Source organism: Talpa europaea, assembly GCF_964194135.1.
Source record: "Talpa europaea genome assembly, chromosome: 5".
Taxonomy (NCBI): domain Eukaryota; kingdom Metazoa; phylum Chordata; class Mammalia; order Eulipotyphla; family Talpidae; genus Talpa; species Talpa europaea.
Window position 1 is genome coordinate 70,008,856 of NC_140071.1, and position 21,926 is coordinate 70,030,781.

General features: G+C 37.4%; 1 protein-coding gene across 1 annotated transcript in view; it reads right to left on the reverse strand.

Moving 5' to 3' along the window:
* Positions 1–21,926, reverse strand: part of TMEM232 (transmembrane protein 232) — a gene marked incomplete at both ends in the record, with an annotated part of 238,249 nt that overhangs the window by 98,241 nt on the left and 118,082 nt on the right. The window contains one exon of the mRNA XM_084232951.1: positions 11,893–12,140. Within this exon, the coding sequence (XP_084089077.1) occupies positions 11,893–12,140 (248 nt within the window). The remainder of the gene's footprint in view (positions 1–11,892; positions 12,141–21,926) is intronic.

Sequence of the window (21,926 nt, forward strand, 5' to 3'; positions counted from 1 at the left end):
TTCTTTTAGTTCTTTAAATACTTCATGATCACTTTTAACATGAGGACTTTGCACATCCCATAACCCTTTGCTCTGCAAACTATTTTCTTTCCCGAAACCCCCTACCAAACCCCATGTCATCTTAATACCATGTACCTCTTTTCCTCAGAACACATCATAATTTATAAAACCTCCTCTATAACAATTAGAATTATAGAGATTTAATACATATATGTGTGGTTTTACAAGTATATTGTGATTTTGTTTATGCATACAAGAACTGGGGTTCAGACCAGAGATGCAGTGGGTGAGAGGTTTCATCAGAGACAGAGTGGGGAATAGAACAGGCAGATGTACTGACATACACTGCTGAGGGGAGTAGCTGGCAAGGCAGGAGACGTCTGCTGCACTATGTGGGCCACCTCCCTGGCCAAGGATGGAACTTGTGCTGCAGTGGCTGCAGATAGTATCAGAGTGCTGTGTATTAACCCTTTGCACCATCAGGGAGGCCCCTATATTGTGGTTTGATTGACAATATATCTTACACTTGATGGTAATTTCCATTTGAAAGAACCATAACTACTTTTATTCACTATTTAAGCAGTTTTTATCATAGAACATAAACAAAAAATTATTGAATAAATGAGATTTTTTTTTAAAATGGTACAAGTGATTTTATAATAATAAAAAATAAGTATAATGGTGACACAAGCGGTAGCTCTGGAGAAGAAACTATCAATCATAGTTTTTAACATGGTTTATTTACCTTTTCATTCCTCATATCTAGAACAATTCTTGTACACAGAGCCATTTAATTAATGATCACTACCTCTATTAGGAGTTCTACTTTCTCCCTACACTTAAATCCATGTAGGAAACCTCCTGTGAGAAGAGTGAGTGAGTTGCAGGAGCAGGGGTGCATTATTTGTTCTGTCAGATAAACAGAAAACACCTTCCCTGGATAACAAGATTTTCAACAAGTCCATATGTCTTATCAAATACTTAATCTTCAAGTAGATATTTGGAAATTGTGGAAGATTAAGCCCTTTAGCTTATTTTCTTAGTGTCTTAAAAGTGTGGAAGCTATACAAATTTGATTAACATGATATCTAAATTTACACTCTAACTAGGCGATATACTTTTGCCAAGCATTACAATTGTATTTCACTGCAAAGTGAACATTGACCCTTTTCTTTGAAAGAATGAAGCACACAAGAAAAACAATACAACATACAAAAATGTATAGATTTTGATATTTCTTTCTATTGCACAACTTTGTCCTCCAATAAGGTTGTCATTTTGATTCTAGTTGATCTGTATTTGGGGTAGAATTCTTTTTCACATCTCTCCCAGGTCATTTTAATACCTGTACCATTTTAAGATTCTATATCATGCCACTGCGAATGGAGAACTCTGAGAATTGATGGTCATATCGAAGTCAGACACCTATCTGTTATGCATAAAGCCACTGCTATGAAAGTGGCAGTTAAATCTATGACTGTTCATGACCAAGGCTTGGAATTCCTGTTCAGACCAAGGCTCCATTCAGAAAAGTAAGAAGGATAGGAGATCGCATAAGATATATGGGGATTGACCTGTATCTGAGGTAAGACTACAGCTAAATTCTGAGTGATGCACTGAAAATGCATATATGAAGCCTAGCACTGTCTCTGGCATTTCACTTCCAATAGCACTTCAATAAATAAAACTTTTAGTGATTTAGCTAACAAGTTTCTTAATAAATATTTCACAAAGGCTAAAAAAATAGCACATTCATATTCTTTATCTCTTCAGCTAAAATTATAATCAGCCATGCCCACTATCAACACCCCAAACATTATTCTTCCATAATTGGTCTTGTCTCCATACCATCAAAAAGCACATATAACATGCACTCATATCTAATTGTGCTTTAATTCATGAACTTGAAGGAAAACAAAACCTAACCAAAAAGAGAAATCATCATGAAATAATATGTTCTCTCTGAAAAGGTACTGACAATAATTCAGACTTAAAGGAAACTCAAAACACATTGGGACACAAAAATATAAATCTTGTACTTATTATTTACTATAATCTTACCAAAGTAAGATTTTACTACTGTATTCTGAAGAAAGTAATTTTTTTAAATCTGTAAATTATGAAACAAAATAACAAGGAACTAACATGTCAGGCTCTTTGCCTACATTCTTTCCTCTGGACAAACTCTTGAAGGATGTATAGTTTTTACATATTTAAGGATTAGAAGCCTAAGGCTAGAGAAGTTATTTAATTTACTGCAAATTAATCAGAAACAAAATATAAGGGAAGGGAAACATATTGGATACTTTGTGAAGGAGGCTCAGATCTTTGTTTTCTAGATATGAATCAGAACTAGACAGATTTGCTTAAGGCCTTTTATTTAGGAATCTTTTGGAGGTCTTGTTTTCTTTTTTTTAAATCCTCTATGTCACACACATACACATATAATAATTTTCCTCCATTGACTTCAGCTAAAATCAGACTGAAGTGAATCTCACTTGGTATAGATCACTTAATATTAACTAGAGATATGTATGAACCAGAAAATTCTCTAATCAAAATCAAGTTGTAAAAATCGAGAGACAGAAATAGAAAAGAAAATAATAAAGTTATTTCTCATAATTTGAAGATAAATTTCTTAAACAACTGCTCAAGATTTTGCCCTCAGATTAAGTCCACATGGGGAAAGAAAGCCTCAGGGGAAGACTCAGGAGTCAGGAGACATTTGTTTATGTTCAATGTCCCATTGCAATGGTTATGAATCCTTAGGCAAATTAGTAAAATTTTAGCATCTGTTTTATGAAATGGAAATTTTAAAGATGTATAAAAGCTATAAAATGATAAAGTAATCACATGCATTGTACCCTTTTTAGCACAATATTTGACTATGACATCATATATTCACCTTGAGTTGCCTGGCATAGAAGTAGGGATGTTGGCTAAAACTAGGCATCCTAAGAGTATCACTTGGTGGAGTTTCTCCTAAACCCAACTTCCTGTGGAGCCCAGTGGCCTCCTTTTCCAAACATTACAGGAACTTCCCAAAGGTCTGAGGTCCTGAAAAGATGATATTTCTAGCATCACCTCCCCCACTTATGCTTTATCTCAGATGGCTTAATAAATGATCCCAAAATATTTATTTCTTCCTAGAGAAGGTGATTTTCACACTTATGTTATAAGAAGTAGAATAGCAATAAAACAGATTCTTTACTCAAAACCCAGTTTCAGCAATGTCCAATTGTTTTCCAACACACTTATCAATGAGATAATGAGAAATGGGGCCATGTGCCACATTTTGCTGACCATCGGTTTTTAGTTCCTGCAGTAAAGTCCGTTCTTTACTATCTCATGAGATGCTGTGGTATTTACCTTTCTCCACCTTCTCACCATTAGATAAATTTTAACTACTCCTACTACTACCTTGGTGTTAATTCTCTCTTATAGAGGATGCTACATAGAAGACAGAGCAGTCTTGAGTACAACTACCATATATATGAGACCACACTGGGAAATGTCTTGCCAAGATAACAACACAAGCTCTCCTCCAGGCTTGCTAGTTTAAACTGAGCTCTCTTCCAGGTGTTAATCTTATGAATAAAGTCTTCCAACATAATATTTTGAACAAGCTAAGCATCAAAAAATACAGTTTTAGGTTAATATTCTCCTGGTCTTTAATATGTGCAAATAATCAGTTGCTTGTGAGTTTTTAAGGCTTCAACATAAACCAAGGAAATACACTTATAAGAAACCTTAGAAATAAAAATATTTAGATGTGCAAACTCATTTTTGAAAATCTGGTCTACAGAGTTCTGAATTCTCAGCCTCAAGGTAAACTTAAGATAATTTTGCTGACAAAGATAGAAATGGAAAAAGTTATACTTTGAAGTGGAACTATTAGATGTCTGGTTTTATGGCTTCAACTTTTATAGCTTCAACTCTATAGTAAAGAGTCACTGTATAATTTTTTCATAAAATATGGAAAGGCAAAAAGAGCATGCATTCAACAACAAACCCCACTAAATTAAAATGAAACAGAAATTAATATATAGAAGCAGAATAATGATTTTTTGGGAAAAATCAAAGAATGAAGCCAAAACCGGAGGTCATTGAAAATAAAATTTAAGAATATAAAAAAAAAAAACTACTTCTTGTTTTCATAAAATTTTATAGGCTAAAAGCAACTGAGCAAAAATATTTTTCAGAAAAATATCCAGGCTATAAGATATAGCAGATGCTTCAATAATAAGATTCCATTTTCTCCTTCTTAGTAACTTTTCACATTTTCACAATAAAATCAGTATGCTAGTGATTGAAGGCAATAAAGAAATATATTGCCTTAAATTACTTGTTTTCCTATCTCTTAAATGTGCCCCACTTGCTGTACAATTACTTATATGTTAGCCTTCTTACACTCTTTCACATTGCTATTTGTTGAAATCACAAAATGTTGATTTTTAAAAATACTTGAAGAGTTGATAATATGATTTTACTTATGAAGAACATTAAAAAGTAGAAAAGAGGCAGAGGAGATCAACACGGTGGCGGGGAAACACTGCGAGTAAGTCCTCCCATTAAAAAAAAAAGTTCATAGGGAGGAATATCAGCAGGTCCCTGCAAAAACCAGGACACGGAAGAGAAACAGGCAACTCTGGCAAACTGCCCAAAAAGGAAAGTTGCCATAAACGAGGACTAAAAGAGAGGAAAGCTCAGAACCCTGCTACCCTCCCCCACGAGAACAAACTACAGATCAAGCGGGACTGTGAGCAGAAAGGAACTATTGCAGGCACTGCACCCCGCGAATGGGAACTGTGGAGAACCAAGCAGGAATCACCACAGAGGTAAGCTAACAACTCCGGGCTCCATCAGAGGAAGATAAGGACTCCACAGAGAGGCCTGCAAAAAGCCAAAGTCCAGCCAGTAAGCTTGTGCAGAAAAGCACGCACACGAAAAGCATAAGCGGATTGCTGCTGCCCAGGTCCCTGCGCACATGACTTAGGTTCCTGGGGACACATATGGGAACCCTCATTGTGGTGAATGACCCTCACTGAGTAATCAAAAACCAGGCGCTCCAGCATGGGAGCGGGGTGCAAAAGGTGCCTCTTCTGCGGACACTGAACTGGGCTACTGCCCGCATCCAGGAAGTGAGGGCTTTGGAACTGAGTCCCGGAGCGTGAAATTTGGGGCGTGGGATCCCTATGACACGTGGCACAGGGCACACACAGCACCCCACACCACTGAGCCACTCCACGCCACCCCCACCCAGTTCCCCGGAGACCCACTGGGAAAAAGCACAGCTCTGGAAGGATACTAGGAAAGATCTCTGGTGCTACCTAAGTGATCAGAAAAAAATCACCAACTTCCTAATAGTTGGAAGGCAGGGTTTCCAAAAGCACCCTCAGACTCTGAGAGGGGGTGGGCTACACAAACAGGGGTAAAAAGGGAAACAAGGCATGGAGCAAGACCCCATTCTGGAACTGAAAGCTAGACACAGAATTCGGGGTGTGGGACACACCATAATAGTGAGCACCACACAGGGTAACAGCTGTCGTTTTGGATCTCAGACCCTGATATTGAGAACTAGAGCACAGAATTCAGGGCACGGGATCCACACAGCCACAGGCACAGCACCGGGTGAACACAGGGCAGACACAGCACCCAGCGTGAGCAATAGCCCCTGTGTCGAGGGGCTACCCTCGACCCTCTACCCCCTCCGTTTCTCAGAGAACTACAGGGGAAAAGCACAGGTCCACAAGTACAGGAAATGCAAATTAAAACCACATTGAGATACCACCTTACACCAGTAAGAATGGCACATATCATAAAAACAAGTAACAACAAATGTTGGCGAGGGTGTGGTGAAAAAGGAACTTGCCTGCATTGCTGGTGAGAGTGCAAACTGGTCCAACCACTATGGAAAGTTGTGTGGAGATTCCTCAACTTGCTAAAAATGGATCTACAATACAACCCAGCAATTCCACTACCAAGGATCTACCCAAAGGACACAAAAACATTGATTCAAAAGAACACCTGTGCACTTGTTTATTGCAGTACAACTTATAAAATCTGGAAACAACCCAAATGCCCAAAAATAGATGACTGGATCAAGAAGATGTGGCATATATACACAATGGAATATTATTCAGCAATCAAAAAGATAAACTCATGACATTTGCAGCAATGTTGATGGAGCTAGAAGGAATTATGCTCAGTGAAATAAGCCAGAAGGAAAAAGAAAAATATCGGATGGTTTCACTTATAGCAGGAATATAGGGGAACCAAATAAGACATCTGTGTAAAAAAATAATAGTACAAAACAGAACAAAGCAAAAACAGACAATTATAAATCAGAGACATACTGCAGGGGAGGAGGAGGGGGAGGTATCAGAGGGAGGGAGGGAAAGAGGCGCACAGGGGGCTGTGGTGATGGTGCACGGGTGCATTGGTGAAGGAAACTCTATGGGAACTACACCTGAGGGGGTGGGGAGAAGCAAATGTTGTTTAAAAATGAACAATGATGCAAAAAAGAAAAAAATAATAATATTTAAAAAAGAAAAAAACAGTAGAAAAGACCTGAGCACACAGTAGGCTTAAAATTATGTCTTTGTGCTTCACCTACAGGACTTCAACATGCTCAGATCCTCATTAATTCCATTCCTTCCAGTTTGTGGATCAGGAAGTGGACAGAGGCAGAGACCTAACAAAAGGAATTAGCTATGGGAGTTTTGATCAGATGGAGAATCAAGTCATTAGGAGGAATAAAATAGCCTATAATCAATGGTTAGTGAGCCAGAGACAGTTTTTTTTCAATGCATAGTTAAGATTTAAATTTATTTTTCAACAACTTTTTAATTTTTCAATTTTTTATTTATATATATTTTAGATCATTGTTCATTTTTAAATAATTTTTGCTTCCCCTGCATCAAGTGCAGTACACATAGAATTTCCTTCACCAGTGCACCTATGCAACATCACCACAGTACCCTGTGCTCCTTCCTCCCTCCCTCTGATCCCGCTTCCTCCTCCACCTCTGCAAGATGTCTCTGGTTTATAGTTGTCAGTTTTGTTTTGTTTTGTTTTGTTGTGTTTTGTATTGTTATTATTTTTTCCCCTGATGTCTTATTTGGTTCCCCTGTATTCCTCCTAAAAGTGAAACCATCCAATACATTTCTTTTTCCTTCTGACTTATTTCACTGAGCATAATTCCTTCTGGCTCCATCCATGTTGCTGAAAATGGCATTAATTTATCTTTTTTGATACGAAACCACAATGAGATACCACCTTACACCAGTAAGAATGGCACATATCAAAAAAACTAGCAACAACAAATATTGACGAGGATGTGGTGAAAAAGGAACTCTCCTACATCACTGGTGGGAGTGCAAACTGGCCCAATCACTATGGAAAGCTCTCTGGAGGTTCCTCAGACTTCTGAAAATGAAGCAACCATATGATCCAGCAATTCCACTCCTAGAGATCTACCCGAAGGCCACAAAAACATTGATTGAAAAGAATATCTGTAGCCCTATGTTTATTGCAGCAGTTTGTGTCATAGTCAAAACCTGGAAAAAACCCCAATGCCCCCAAATAGACGATTGGATCAAAAAGATGTGGTGTATATATATAATGGAATACAATTCAGAAATCGACAATTTTTTAAAAGCAAATATATACCCCATACCACTAATTATCAGTACAGAATATTCCTAATGCAAACTGGCAACATACACAACCACAGGGGCCACTGTTTACAAGCACTCCAACATGAATGGAGCAATGGGAAATCTGCCCTGGAGGCAGTAACAACTGAGGCACCCACTAGGAGGATGCTCAGGGAGCTGTACTGTAGTTTTAGGCCAGTGACTCTCTGAGACCTATCATGGGCTGTGAAAGAAATGAGTATGGATATAACATTTCTCCAAAGGTACGTAATGAATGATTGTCTTTTATGTAATGAACTAAGACTTAACTGACATGTTTAATTTACTAACCCTTTAAAAACTACAATATTCTCAGAGTCTTTATCTCACCCCACTCCTTCATTGTCTTATTCTTCTCTGACTTTGCTTATTCTCTTATTCTCTTCTAAAGCCTTGTGTATATCCTTCCATTTTTACCTTTCATTTCAATATGTTGCTCCCTTTATTTTTATCTTCTCTCTTTTTTTGTCATCTCCATCTTTGTCTGCTTAAAACTTTTATTTCTGTGTTTTGCTCATTTAAGTAGTCTCCTTTCTAGCTCTGTCTATCCTTTCTGTGCTCCAACAGGTAGCATTCACCACCATCTGCTTTTTTAACACCTATTTATCATTTTCCCAGTTGGTTCTCTAATAACACTCATACTCAGTCTCAACTATGAGCCTTTTCATACTGATGTGAATATAAGAATATATTGAAGATGAATATAAAAAACTGAAGTACACTTGTTCAACATCATATGGTCCTAAACTGATTTTTTTCTCCCATGTCCATGATTCTTGAGAATGTACAGAATGCATTTGGTGATTTTAAAGTAAATCGCAATGCCCGTGATAATTAACACACTTGCATTTTCATTGTACCTTGATCATAATGTAGTTTTAAAATATTAATAGTATAAGCTGAAATATAATTTTATAATATTTACTTCTGCACATGAGACTACTAAAATGCAAGCTGTGTGATATTAAATCTACATATCTAGCTCACTGATCTTATAATTCTTGAAAAAAGAGATTAAGATAATGTCAAAACTCAACTCAAGATGCATCTATTTTTCTGAATTTATATACACAAAGGAAAAACCTGTTTTTTCCTTTGGACCACACAATTGTTACACTTGAAATAAAATCTGCCTTCAGACAGCATAGTTTCATAATTTTGGAACTCAAACTGTGATTAAGACAAACACCAGTAAGGAATTTTTTCCAATGATTTAACATCATCTTCAAGAAATTCAAAAATAAACCGCAAGATAAATCAGAGTGTTACCAGAACCCAGCCATCTTAGTGGTGGAAGCCGGCAGAACAGTGACGTCCTTTTGACCCTGCTGCCATACAAGAAGTCAGTTGTGGCAGTTGCTCCTCAGAGTTCAGTAACTGCCGTTTGTAATGGACCAAAGAAATATGAGCTGTGAGCTGATTGGTGCTAAATGGTCCAATCAGACTTGTGGGTGAAAGAGGATATAAGCAGGGCTGGAGGGAACTAAGAGAGCCCCCAGAAAAAGGAGATGACCCGGAGCCCAAGAAAAGGAGAAGACAAGCAGAGCCCGTAGCAAAGGACACGACGATCGGAGGCACCGAAGAGAGAAGAGAACGAGAGGCCCCTGAAGGAAAGGAGATGACAACCCCAGCACGAAAAAAGAAGACCAGGGCCCCTGAAGAAGAAGAAACGACGCCTGCCCCTGAAGAAAAGAAGATGGTTCCAGCCTCCAAAGAAAGAGGAAAAGAAGCATCCAGCAGCCTCCCTCTGATGAGGAAAGAGAAGCCGAAGGACTCTGTCATGGACTGGGCCTCAGTCCTGTCTCTGCTGTTGCGTGAAAGGACCACCAAAGGCCCTGGGCCTGGTGCCTCTAAGAGCTCTTTGTTGTTATCTGGGTGAGACAGCCGCCACTTGTGGGTACAGTAAGCTCTTTGTTTTCCCTGTTTGTAAATAAACCCCATGGTTGTTGTTCCTGGGGCCTGAGGTCTCTCACAATTGTGCACGCTGGTGAGAACCTACAGACAGTGACCTGTGCTCTTATCAGGCACTGTCCTGTTTTAGTCTATAGCTTTTGGTTTTTGGCCTTTTGGGGCTTTTAGGTGGCTCTCTGGTCTCAGAGACCCTGTGGCCTCTTTTGTGGCCTACTCTGCCCCTGTTTCAAAAGGAAGGAAAGGCCTCCCTGGTGGCACAAGGGGTTAAGCACCACTCTATGAAGCAATCAGCAGCCTCTGCAGCACAAGTTCAATCCCCGGCCGGCCAGGGAGAAACCACTTGGTGCAGCAGACCTCTCCTGTCTCGCCTGCTGCTCCTCTCAGCAGTGTATTTCAGTCAGTTTGCCTATTCTGTTCCCCACTCTGTCTCTGGTGAATCCTCACATGCCCCACATCTCTGGCCTGTACCCAGCTCTTCTATGCATTAAAAAAAAAAAAAATCTTTAAAAAAAGGAAGAAAAAATAATAGATCATAAACATAAGAACAAAAATGCATACATTTGAATACAAAAAATGGTTCTTAGGGCCTCCCAGGTGGCGCAGCAGTTGAGTGCTGGATTGCGAAGCTGCCCGCAGCCTCTGCAGCACCGGTTCGACCCGTGGCTGCTCCCCAGCCACGAAAGGAGGGTCCCACATGGCGCGCAGACCTCTCCTGCTGCCCGCTGCTTCCCTCAGCAGTGTACTTCTGTCCTTCTGCCTGCTCTGCTCCCTGCTCTGGCTCTGGTGAATTCTCTCACCCTCCCGCGCTTCTGACTGTACACAGTGTTTGTATAAATAAATAATTCTTTAAAAAAAAAAATTTAAAAAAAAGAAAAAACAAAAACTGGTTCATTAAAAAATAACATAAAATAGGACCTCCCCTGGTGGCACAGCGGTTGAGCGCTGGGCTGCTAAGCTGCCCACAGCCTCTGCAGCGCCGGTTCGATCCCCAGCTGCCAGCGAGGGTCCCACATAGGTCCCACATGGGTCCCACAGACCTATTCTGCCCCATCTGCTGCTCCCTTCAGCAGTGTATTTCATCACTCTGCCTGTTCTGTTCCCCGCTCTGGCTCTGGTGAATTCTCTTACCCTCCCGCACATCTGACTGTACCCAGTGCTAGTATAAATAAATAAATAAATCTTAAAAAAAAAAAGCATAAAATAGAAGCAACATAAAATTAAGAAGAATGAAAAAGGAGAAAATACAATTACACTCAATAAGAATGTGTTAAAGGGAAGACAAGCAAAAAAAACAGAAGATAAATAGTAAGACACTACTTTGTTTAACTATGACTAAATTCTGAAAAATTAGATGAAATAAATAGTATCAAAATAAAATGTGATTTTCTAAAATTTTAAAAGAAGAAAAATATTTAAGATAGTGACATTCAGGTTTGATACTTGAAAAATACCAGGGGTCTCAAACATAAGAATTGAATTTTCTGAAAAGTTAAATGTTTTTGTGATGGGTGTGGTAGATAAGCACTCTGTTGAAGTATGAAATTTTACTATTGAAACCTATACAATGTTGTACACCAGTGCTACCTTAACTAAGAAAAAAGAAAAAAAATGAAGATTCCAAATATATTTAGTCTGCTAAATATATACATTTCATGCAAAAATGGCAAGAAATTAAAAATATAATTTAGATATATTTTTTATAAATCCTGGAAACAATAATGATATGGATTAGTAGAAGTAACATAATAATTTGGGCCTCCCCGGTGGCGCAGCGGTTGAGCGCTGGGTTGCGAAGCTGCCCACAGCCTCTCCAGCTCCTGTTCGATCCCCGGCTGCTCCCCGGCCACCGGAGGAGGGTCCCACATGGCGCACAGACCTCTCCTGCCGCCCGCTGCTCCCCTCAGCAGTGTACTTCGGTCCTTCTGCCTGCTCTGCTCCCCTCTGGCTCTAGTGAATTCTCTCACCCTCCCACGCTTCTGACTGTACCCAGTGCTTGTATAAATAAGTAAATAAATCTTTAAAAATAAATAAATAAATATAAAGGTCATTAATTGGAGGTAGGTTTTCACTTTATTAAAACATTGATCTATGTTATATATAATAATACTTATTTTAGATATAGAAAATATTAATAGTTTCTGAGAAGACACTGCTTGCTCATGATAGAATACCTAGAAAATAATGGAGCTAAGATTTGAATTGTAAAGGATACACTGAGTTAAATAATGTGGTTTTGAAATATAAAGTATAACAGGACTATTCAAAAAAGTTAGTTTTATTTTACCTTACAGTGAAATGTAGAACTCTCTTCTTTGTCAAGTCCAACTTTTTATTTAGATGTCTAATTTGATCTTGCTTTATCAAAGTTTTTTTCATGGAAGGAACATGAGCATCAGTGAAGGGGAAGAACAGTTTGGAAAGTGCACTGGCAACTCTCCATCCTATGTATTTGAAGAAAACTTCATACCCTTCATTTGATGAAACTTTTGTACTACAGCTAGTAAAAGGATCAGTTGGGTTATTTATTTCAGCCTGTTGAAAGAAAAGAAAAACAAAGAGGTTGAAACAGAATTACATGAGTGAAAATAATATACTATTGAATAAAAGTTCAAATATTTGTTTTCTTCAACTAATGTCATATTCTTCCTATCAAACACAAAACATTTTTTTTTTTAATGGAGATAGTCTATGGTGCATTTTCCTTTGAAATTTTATTTGTTTAATTTTTTAAAGATTTATTTATTTATTTATACAAGAACCGGGTATAGGCCAGATGTGCCGAGGGTGAGAGGATTCACCAGAGACAGAACAGGCAGACTGACGAAATACACTGCTAAGGGGAGCAGCGGGCACAACAGGAGAGGTCTGCTGTGCCATGTGGGACCCTTGCCGGCCGGCTGGGGTCTAACCAGCACTGCAGAGGCTGTGGACAGCTTCACAGCACTGAGCTCAACCACCTGCACCACCAGGGGAGGCCCACAAAACAACCTTTATAAGAAAAAAAATGTATTTCCCATAATATTTTTAAAATCATAACAATTTTCAATGAAATAAACTAAGCACAAATGAAACAAGTCTTGAAATTTCAAAAAGTTGATAAATTTAAACATGGTATACTTCCCTCATAAGAATTTCATTAAAATTTATATATTTGTTTAGTAGGAACATAAGCAGTCAGTTTAAGTAGCATGCAGTACATATTTATTAAATCAGGATTTTATTTCTTATGCACATTCCTTGAAATCATTAGAACATTTCTTCAGACTTGTGTTAAGTAAAAATAAGGGCTTTGTATTTAGGTGTCCTAGGATTTAGATTTAGTTGACTATGTTCCTTGGTTGGAATTGTTAATAATAAATGAAGATATAAGCTTCAAAATATAATTGTTTAACTTTTTATAATGTTCACAATAGGTTCATATTAGGAGCTCTCTCATGAAAAAAACTGGATGGTGCCTCATTTTGTTTAAGTTTTTATATTTTTATTCAATAGTCTCTAACTTTATGCAGTTCATCAGTCACTCAGTATTCGTTTTATGTGCATATTAATCCTACGGTGAAAAATGAAGGAATAAAAAATATTTTCTGCATATGAACATCTAACGTAACCTATTTAGGATTCCAAGATCAAGACTGGCTCAATGGGGCCTCCCCGGTGGCGCAGCGGTTGAGCGCTGGGTTGCGAAGCTGCCCGCGGCCTCTGTGGCGCCGGTTCAATCCCCGGCTGCTCCCCGGCCACACGAGGAGGGTCCCACATGGCGCGCAGACCTCTCCTGCTGCCCGCTGCTTCCCTCAGCAGTGTACTTCCGTCCTTCTGCCTGCTCTGCTCCCCGCTCTGTCTCTGGTGAATTCTCTCACCCTCCAGTGCTTCTGACTGTACCTAGTGCATGTATAAACAAAACAAACAAACAAATAAATAAATAAAAACATAAAAAAAAAAGACTGGCTCAATGACATTACTGTTCAAAGATTGACTATTGCATTATCTAGACAAAATAATATTGAAAAAACTGCAAAAAAAGTCATAAGAAAATATATTTTAAAATCAACAATGTAGATATTCTATACTTTTTGAAAGTTTGTTTTACACCAATTTGCTTTTATAAAAGATTTATGTTAGTAATTACAAAAAAATAATGAATAAAAGAAACAAACTTCACTCTCAAGAAATATAAATTAAGAAACTCTCAAGAAATATAAATAAGAGGAATTATCTGCCATGGATACAGACAATTCCAAAGCAAAGAGAACAGTAAATGAATTTTAATGGGAGTGTGAGGTGAAAACCTACTTCCAACCATGACCAGCTAGACTCTAACCAAGTAAAAAGATAGGCACAGCCCATATGTCTATTTCTACATTCTGCATTCAGACTTCCCTTTAATTACAGAAAAATCAAACCATTCAATATTTAGTTTCTCCCCGTGCAACATATCAACTTGTGTATTTCATCCTTCATCTAAAATGACTATAAAAAATGAATTGGAATAGGATTTTCATTTAATGACAGAAAGCAAAAGTAGCATCAGTATATTTATGTTGTAACAGTCACTCTAAAGGAAATTCACACCTCAAGCAGTGACAATGGCACCACCAAGCTCTTTCCTATGAACTGCTTTATGTATGCTGTATACACGTATATACATATGTACATATGTACATATCATAACATTCCTATTCCTGCATTTTATATATGTTAGTGTATCTTTAAATCTTACATGTTATGGCATGATTTGCTATTTTTGTTTTTTGGCCTGGGAATGCACAAAAGTGGTTCAATGTTTCATATCTACTAGTGATAAATGCTATTTGATTTATGCCATTTGAGCTTAATAAAAGGTTTTATGAGAATGTGTTTGTGTTGCTTCAGAAAAGTGGGGGAAACCAGTATAAAGAACTTTACAAATTTATGTTACTATAAGCTTACAAAGAGAATAAAGAATGAATAAATATATGAGTAAATGAATAAACAAAAATAATGTTTTCTCATAACAATTTCTGGCAAAATACATTGTTTTCAAAGGTAGTAAAATGATAGAAGTTTGATGCCATTTCCATCTCACCTCATGGCTACTCCTTGATTTCTTCTACCCCAATCTGAATATGCTGTAGATCTAGATGCCAGTTTAATCAAGAAGCAAAATCAGGCATTCCTGCATCTTTCGAGTGTTTCTCTGGTTGAAAACCCTCATAAATATTCCTCCCTCACTGATGTTTGAGGCATTAAACTTTTATGAAAGTTAATTCTGTTTCAACATAGGTCAGGGGTCTCCCCTGGTGGCGCAGTGGTTGAGCGCTGGGCTGCGAAGCTGCCCGCAGCCTCTGCAGTGCCAGTTTGATCCCCAGCTGCCGTCAAGGGTCCCACATGGCGTGCAGACCTCTCCTGCCACGCCCTCTCCTCCCCTCAGCAGTGTACTTCATCTGTCCGCCTGTTCTGTTCCCCACTATTCTCTCACCCTCCCGTGCTTCTGACTGTAACCAGTGCTTGTATAAATAAATAAATAAATCTTAAAAAAATAATAAAAAAATAAATATAGGTCGAATGCATATTTAACCTACCTATAATTTTTTTAAAATTTATTTTCCTGTAAGAAGTAACCAGGAAAGAAGATGAACAATGCAGTTATAAAGAACTAAAATCAGACCTGCATTCTCCATTTTCTAGTTAATAATGAAAACTTGAGAAATTTTGTTAACTTCTCCAGGTCTGTGTTTTGTGTTTATTTTAAGTCCATATAGGTTTTTGTTTGTGATATGGAGATAATAACAACAAATCTCAGATTTTTTTTGAGTGTTAACTTAGACAACAAAGACTGATTTGTTTAACAGACATTAAGGAGGTTAACTGTATCAGACTCTCCTATATTTATGAACTCCTCACATCACCAACCCAGAGAAGACCATCTAATCTCTGTTGTACTGAAAATAGTTTTCTTATAATTCACTTTTACATTAACAAATGTATCCAATAGGATCAGGATTATGTCTATAGACATCTCCTTTATAGAAAAGTCTTCTTTCTTCTCTCATAGTCACCAATCTAATATTACAATTCAGATAATCAAATGTCCACCATACATAAATAAGCCTATACTTCTTGGAAGTATACTTACCAAATAATCACTATTCTTACAACAGATTCCAATTTTTTCAATTTCCTTAGCTTACCAATGAACATAACCTCAAACTCCATCTTTAATCATTTCTATTTCCATCAGGTGTCCCTATTTTTAGCAATATCCATGCAGGCTTTAAAATTCGGGATTTTCACTACTGCACTGTTAAAATGTGGCCATTTTGAATATGTTAATTTCATTGAATTAATATTAGAATAAAGTGATATTCTTGAAGAATATTTTTCTTACACATACAGGGGCAGATGCTAACACTTTTGCTTTTGTAAAAGGCACAAAGATGGTAAAAACCAACATAAATGTAGGTTGGCAGGAAAATAGGTAAGTCAGTGCAATGAAATTCCCCCAGGGATTAATGATAGTTACTACAAAAGAAAATTAAAAAAAAAAAAAAAAAAAAGACAAAACTCCAGAGTTCTGAATTTTCCACCAATAATTAAAGAAATATAGCAAAGACACAAGTAGTAAAAAGTATGTAAGATAACTCACATTTCCCTCAATATGAGCAAATAAAAGAAAAAAAACAAGATTTAAGCCATTGAAGCAGTTTGCAGCATATTCTCTTTCTTTTCTTGCTCTCTCTCTTTCTGGTTTCCACATGTCCTTAAGAATCTTAAAGCTAGGGCCTCCCCGGTGGCGCAGCGGTTGAGTGCTGGGTTGCGAAGCTGCCCGCAGCCTCTGCGGCGCCGGTTCAATCCCCAGCTGCTCCCCGGCCACCGGAGGAGGGTCCCACGTGGCGCGCAGACCTCTCTTGCCGCCCGCTGCTCCCCTCAGCAGTGTACTTCCGTCCTTCTGCCTGCTCTGCTCCCCGCTCTGGCTCTGGTGAATTCTCTCACCCTCCAGTGCTTCTGACTGTACCCAGTGCATGTATAAACAAACAAACAAACAAACAAATAAATAAATAACATGCCTCTATTAAAAAAAAATTTAAAAAAAAGAATCTTAAAGCTAGATATATTGAACTGTTTCAGAAAATATACTTTTTTCTTAAAACTTCAATATTCGAGGGCTTCCTGGTGGTGCAGGTGGTTGAGCGCTGCACTGGGAAGCTGTCCGTGGCCTCTGCAGCACGGGTTCGATCTGTGCCGGCTACCGAGAATCCCACATGGTGAAGCAGACCTCTCCTGTCTTGCCCGCTGCTCTCCAGAACAGTCTGCCTGTTCTGTTCCCCGCTCTGTCTCCAGTGAACCCTCTCACCCTCCCATGCATCTAGCCAATACCCTGGTTCTTGTATAAAAATAAATAAATCTTAAAAAAAAAAAAACTTCATTATTGGAGTATAATTGCTTCGTTGGTAATCTCAAAATACTACTTCCTGCAGGAGTTGTAAAATCTCAGTGCAGAGGACAGCATGAGTAACTCATTGGTACTAAAGATCACACAAGATCACACAACTAGTTAGTGGGAAAATGGTATTCTTATCTATTTCTTTTTATGGTCTACTAAAATCAGTTCTTCTTAAATTTTAATGTGCACATAGGAATAAGATATACAGTTCTGTAGTTATGCATGCTCTCAGATAAGGAAAATCATGTTGATCTAAGAACATAACATCTCTGAACATGTTTCCTTTACATAAAATGAAATAACAATTACACTCCCTTTTACAGGGTATTATAAAGATTAAATACAAAAGAGTGAATATATTTTCAAGAACAAAAATTCTTCAATAGAAGTTAATTTTTTACACTTAATTTTGAAGAATGCATGACAGTGGAAATAGTAGAGGCTGTGGGTCAAACTCTGTCATTGTGCATCAACCAGAGCTGCTTATTTAAATCCTATTTTGACTCAGATCCCCTAGTGGTAAGGGTGATAAAGAGTGTAGGAGTCTTATGGGGATTTGATGAGTTAATATAAAAGATGCTCATCATAGTGCCTGACTCCTTGTGTAAACCCCACAAATGTTTTTGTTCATTTAAAGCAGTATAACTGATTGGAATTTTGATGATAACTATTTAAAAGGACTGTGCTAAAAAGCTATAATAATCAAAACAGTAAGACATTTTAATAACAATTGAACACACATAGCAATGGAATAAAATTGGGGGCCCAGAAATTAACCCAGAATTATATGGACAATTAATCTATGATAAAGAATGAAGAATACATATTGAAGAAAGGAAAGCCTTTACAATAAATGTTGGGAAAATTGCACAGCCACATGCAAAATAATTAAATACCTAGATGTTAGACCTTAAATCATGTAATATATAGGAGAAAAATTAAACAAAAAAAAATCCATAATATTGGCCTCAGTGATATATTTGGAAACTTGACTCTTATGGAAACAGCAAACAACAGCAAAAGTAAACAAATGGGACCGCATCAAACTAAAAAGCCTCTGCACAAGAAAAGAAACTATCATTGAAACAAAAATAAATCCTACTGAATGGGAGAAAATATGTGCACATCATACATCCAAAAGGAGGCTAATATCCAAGATCTACAAAGAACTCTTAAAAATCAACAAAAAATAGACAAAAGACCTAAATAGACACCTCTCCAAAGAAGATATATAGATGGTCAATGCAAGTCAGAAACAAAATAAGAAATATTCATACCTAAGAGAACAGCTTATCTCTAAAAGGCCAGAAACAACAAGTATTTGTGAAGGTGTGGGAAAAAAAAGGAACCCTTCTGTACTGTTAATGGGAATGTAGACTGGACCAGCTCTTATGGGAAACAGTTTGAAGGTGTCTCAAAATATTAAAAATAGTTATACCATAGGATCCAGCAATTCCACTCCTAGGTATTTACATAGAGAATGTAAAATATTAATTCAAAGGTATTTATCTATTCACATATTGATTGCAGCACTATTTACCATAAAGAACAAATGAGTGGATTTAGAAGTACTGAGTGTGTGTGTGTGTATGTTTGTGTTTTATGTACACAATGTTATACACACTATTCAGCTATGAAAAAGGTGAACTCTTGTTATTTGCAACAACATGGATGGAACTGGAAAGAATTATGCTAAGTGAAATAAGTCAGAAAAAAAGACAGACATAGGATGATTTCACTCACATGTGGAATATATAAAAAAAAAAAAAAAAAAACAGAGTCAGACAATATCAAACCAGAAATCTATCTAATACGAAGACTACCAGATGAAGAGGGGGACGGGAGAGGAGGAAGGAGAGAGGAGAGGACGGTATAATGGACTGTCTTAGAGGAATATGGGTAATTTGGTGGTGACTGTGGTATGGTAACATGCACCGAAAGAGTTGGCATCCTATATTATTGAATAATATCAGTGTTATAAAATTAATGTTATAGTTATAACAATAAATAAATAAATAAATGGATAAATAAGTATAATAAAATACATTCCTTTACAAACTCAAAGTTCACACTTATGTCAAAAGAAGAGCTGTCTTTGGAGAAAAGAGAGTTAGGAACTGAATAAATAGCAACAAATAGTGCTATCTTTTTCTAATTAGCTGTATTATAGAGTATATAAGAGGTATATATAAGAGGTATATGAGGTATATAAAACAAATTTTAAAAGATCACACAATAGGGCCTCCCCTGGTGGCACAGTGGTTGAGCGCTGGGCTGCAAAGCTGCCTTTAGCCTCTGCAGCGCCAGTTTGATCCCCGGCCGCCTGCGAGGGTCCCACATGGCGCGCAGACCTCTCCCGCCGCCCGCTGCTCTCCTCAGCAGTGTACTTCTGTCCTTCTGCCTGCTCTGCTCCCCACTCTGGCTCTGATGAATTCTCTCACCCTCCCGCACTTCTGACTGCACCCAGTGCTTGTATAAATAAATAAATCTTTAAAAAAAAAAAAATCACAGTATAATGTTAACCACCTTTTTTTACCTGATAAGACAAAGGAACTCCAAATAAAGTCACATATTCATTTTAGCTGTACATATTTCTTTGTGATAATTTAGGTCATATACCAGATGGCAGAAAGCATTATTCTTGATGACTTTTATTAGATTTGCCAACATATGCTGCTGAATTGCCTATACAGAAAACCTTGTTCATTGCAAGTCTCCCTGGGAGTATTTCAAACAAAGCATATCAATTAACATTTTGTTTATTATGTCACTGTGAGTATGTGACAGTTCTGATTTCTCGCCCAAAACAGAGGCAACAGTTGGGTTTATTTTGAATTTGTCAGATGAAGGCTCATATATAGGAATTTTTCAGAACTTTTTTTCTGTTCAAATATGCTATTAAATAACTCAGCTTGCCTCTAATTTCCTTAAGCACTAAATTTCACAAACAGATCCAACAATAATTGTAAATGATAGAATGCAAGACTACTTAATGCCTTAAGCAACAGATTTTTTTTTAATTTTTTTTTTTAATAGAGGCATGTTTTATTTATTTATTTATTTGTTTGTTTGTTTTATACAAGCACTGGGTACAGTCAGAAGTGCGGGAGGGTGAGAGAATTCACGAGAGCCAGAGCGGGGAGCAGAGCAGGCAGAAGGACCGAAGTACACTGCTGAGGGGAGCAGCGGGCGGCAGGAGAGGCCTGTGCGCCATGTGGGACCCTCCTCCGGTGGCCGGGGAGCAGCCGGGGATCAAACCAGCGCCTCAGAGGCTGCGGGCAGCTTCGCAACCCAGCGCTCAACCGCTGCGCCACTGGGGAGGCCCTTAATCAACAGATTTAACAGAGCTATATAGAGAGATATTAAGTATAAAATTTTATTCAGTGAATTCAATAGTTTACTATATGAATTGCATATTATTTTTTATTTTTTATTTTCAAAAATATTTCATTTTATATAATTCTTACATCATTTTTCATCTTTGCACAATGTATGCATTTCATTATGGTTATATTCCCCATACAATTGCACCCCCCCCTTATTTTGACTCTAATCCTCCTTTCCACACCCCTGCCCCCCACCCCCTGTAGTGTGTCTCTGGTTTATAGTTGCTTGTTGATTTTGATTTTTACTTTGTATTGATTAGTCTTTTTCCTGGTCCCTTATTTAAGTTTTCTAGATTCCTGCTATGAGTGAGACCATCCGGTATTTTTCTTTTTCTTTCTGGCTTATTTTGCTGAGCATGATCCCTTCCAGCATCATCCATATTGCTGCAAATTGCATGTGTTTATCTTTTTTGAATGCTGAGTAATATTCCATTGTGTATATGTACCACATCTTCTTGATCCAGTCATCTATTTTTGGGCATTTGGATTGTTTCCATAGCTAAGCTATTGTAAATAGTGCTGCTATAAACATACGGGTGCAGGTGCCCTTTGGAATTAGTTTCTGTGTCATTTGGGTAAATACCTAGGAGTGGAATTGCTGGATCATATGGAAGCTCTATATTTAGTAGGTCAAGAAATCGCCACACAGCACTCCATCGTGGTTGGACCAGTTTGCACTCCCACCAGCAGTGCAGGAGAGTTGATTTATTATTTTTTTAAAGTAGAAAATAAAAGCGCTGTCTACTCATTTCCATAAACATTCAAGTATTTCAATCATTATGAGTAAACCCTTCCCACTAAAATTTACTGTAGTTATTAAGAAGACTATGTTTCACTTGCTAGAAATGTGACAAATACTTTACCTGAGGAAAGATTCAGAGAGCAAAGTGTAAGGAAAGGGAACAAAGGTTGGGCTTTATACTCATAAGCATTTTTGTATTAACTGAAATAACGGGAATGTACATTTTACTTTATATCAAAGCGCCTGAGGCACAAGACTTTGTAGATTTTTAGTAGATATTCTTTATTCACACTGAACATAAGGTAGCCCTAAAGACTGTTTTTATAACTTGTAAAAGAAAGGCTCTAGCTTCTTAATTCACTAAAACATGTTGTCCAAGAGGTGTCATATGCCAATAACTAAGCTGATCCAACTGAATTTGAGAATACATAAATTTTTCATGAAAATGAGTATATTTAGGAATAGTAACTAACCTTTCTGGTGTAATTATAGTAAATAAATATTGCCATAATAGCAACATGAGAGAAAAGAAAAGGAAACCTTGGCTCATGTTTTACTGGAAAATTAATTACATCTCTAAATAATATATAGAAAATATTTATTTTATCCCCGACAAGAAAACGCACTTTAATTAATTCAGAATATTTGTTCTAACACTTTATACTTTTATACCAAGTGTGGTCATTCTTTTGAAATCATTTTGCTTTTTCCTACTTAGGTATATAATGTTTAGTTGCTTAAGTTATTCTTCAGTACAATGACAAACTCCC